At 46.8% G+C, this 1638-nt stretch overlaps 1 protein-coding gene across 1 annotated transcript; it reads right to left on the bottom strand.

Moving 5' to 3' along the window:
• Window positions 1-705: 705 nt before the first annotated feature.
• LOC311202389 (olfactory receptor 14A16-like) lies at window positions 706-1638 on the bottom strand (the record flags this gene model as incomplete). Its single annotated transcript, XM_084276982.1, has 1 exon — window positions 706-1638. The coding sequence occupies one exon, from the start codon at window positions 1636-1638 to the stop codon at window positions 706-708; it is 933 nt and encodes a 310-aa protein (XP_084133108.1).

Genomic DNA, 1638 nt, shown 5'->3' with positions numbered 1-1638 from the left:
TGTCAGCTTTCAGAGGAGATTCTCTCCCAGAACAGATTTAATCAGATACATAGAAAGGTCACTTATCAACACACTGACTTGCTGACAGAACAGTTCATTAGACTTCTGAAAGATGGGATGTTTTCCAACTCTCTGAATCTCAAAGCAGGAAATGGAGACTGAGCAGCATCTGAATGACCAAAGAGCAAGTGAAGGTGGAATTCAGTGAGGATACGTCCATCTAGTCTGCTGAAAAGCTGTCCTTAGGCATGGCCACATCATCAGGAGGGGTGGAAACACCTGCATGATGATGGAGATGAAAGAGACAGACTGGAGGTAAGACAGGTACAGGGGAAGGTTAGTATTTCTTCTGCTGCCGTGGGTACCAATACTGGCAATTCCCATTCTGCTCTTGTAGGAAAGCATTGCCACTCCAGACAAGTAGACAAATGTTTCAGGAGAAGAAGAGGTGCTTGTAAATTTAAAAAAATAAAATAATACAATAAAAGAAGGAAAAATTGTGTCCCTTTGGAGGCAGATATGCTGCAAATTGTGCATACTTTGTCATTTCGTACTGTCTGGAGCAAAGAAGACCTAGAGATACTGTGTTAGGAATAGGACTAATGTGCACCATGTAATTATAACATAGACAATCTAAAAGGAAAAAATACTTCAAAAAATTAAATCCTACTAAATAGAGACTACATTGTTATTGATATGAGCACTTTATTGCTGCTTAAAACATCCAGTCATCAGTTTCCACATGGCATCCTTGAGCTCCTTGTTCCTCATGCTGTAGATGAGGGGGTTCACTGTTGGTGGAAACACTGAGTAAAGGAATGCCACTACTAGGTCCAGAAATAGGGAGGAGAGGATGGGGGGCTTCAGGTAGGCAAACACAGTAGTGCTTGGAAACAGGGAAACCACGGTCAGGTGAGGGAGGCAGGTGGAAAAGGCTTTGTGCCGTCCCTGCTGCGAGGGGATCCTCAGCACAGCCCTGAAGATCTGCACATAGGACACCACAATGAACACAAAACACCCAAAAACTAAACAGGAACTGAACACAACAACTCCAGTTTCCTTGAGGTAGGCATCTGAGCAGGAGAGCTTGAGGATCTGGGGGATTTCACAGAAGAACTGTTCAACAGCATTGCCATGGCACAGGGGCACTGAAAATGTACTGGCTGTGTGCAGCACAGCATTGAGAAACCCACTGGCCCAGGCAGCTGCTGCCATGTGGACACAAGCTCTGCTGCCCAGGAGGGTCCCGTAGTGCAGGGGGTGGCAGATGGCAACGTAGCGGTCATAGGCCATGACAGTGAGAAGAGAAAACTCTGATGAGAACAAAAATACCAAGAAAAAGATTTGAGCCACACATCCTGTGTAGGAAATGGCCCTGGTGTCCCACAAGGAATTGGCCATGGATTTGAGAACAGTGGTGGAGATGCAGCCAAGGTTAAGAACAGAGAGGTTGAGGAGGAAGAAGTACATGGGGGTGTGGAGGTGGTGGTCACAGGCTATGGTGATGATGATGAGGCCATTGCCCAGGAGAGCAGCCAGGTAGATGCCCAGGAAGAGCCAGAAGTGCAGGAGCTGCAGCTCCCTTGTGTCTGCAAAGGGCAGGAGGAGGAACTGGCTGATGGAGCTGCTGTTGGACAT

This window comes from Gallinula chloropus (assembly GCF_964237585.1).
Source record: "Gallinula chloropus genome assembly, chromosome: 30".
In the NCBI taxonomy this organism is placed as follows: Eukaryota; Metazoa; Chordata; class Aves; order Gruiformes; family Rallidae; genus Gallinula; species Gallinula chloropus.
This window is presented reverse-complemented; position numbering and strand designations above follow the sequence as displayed.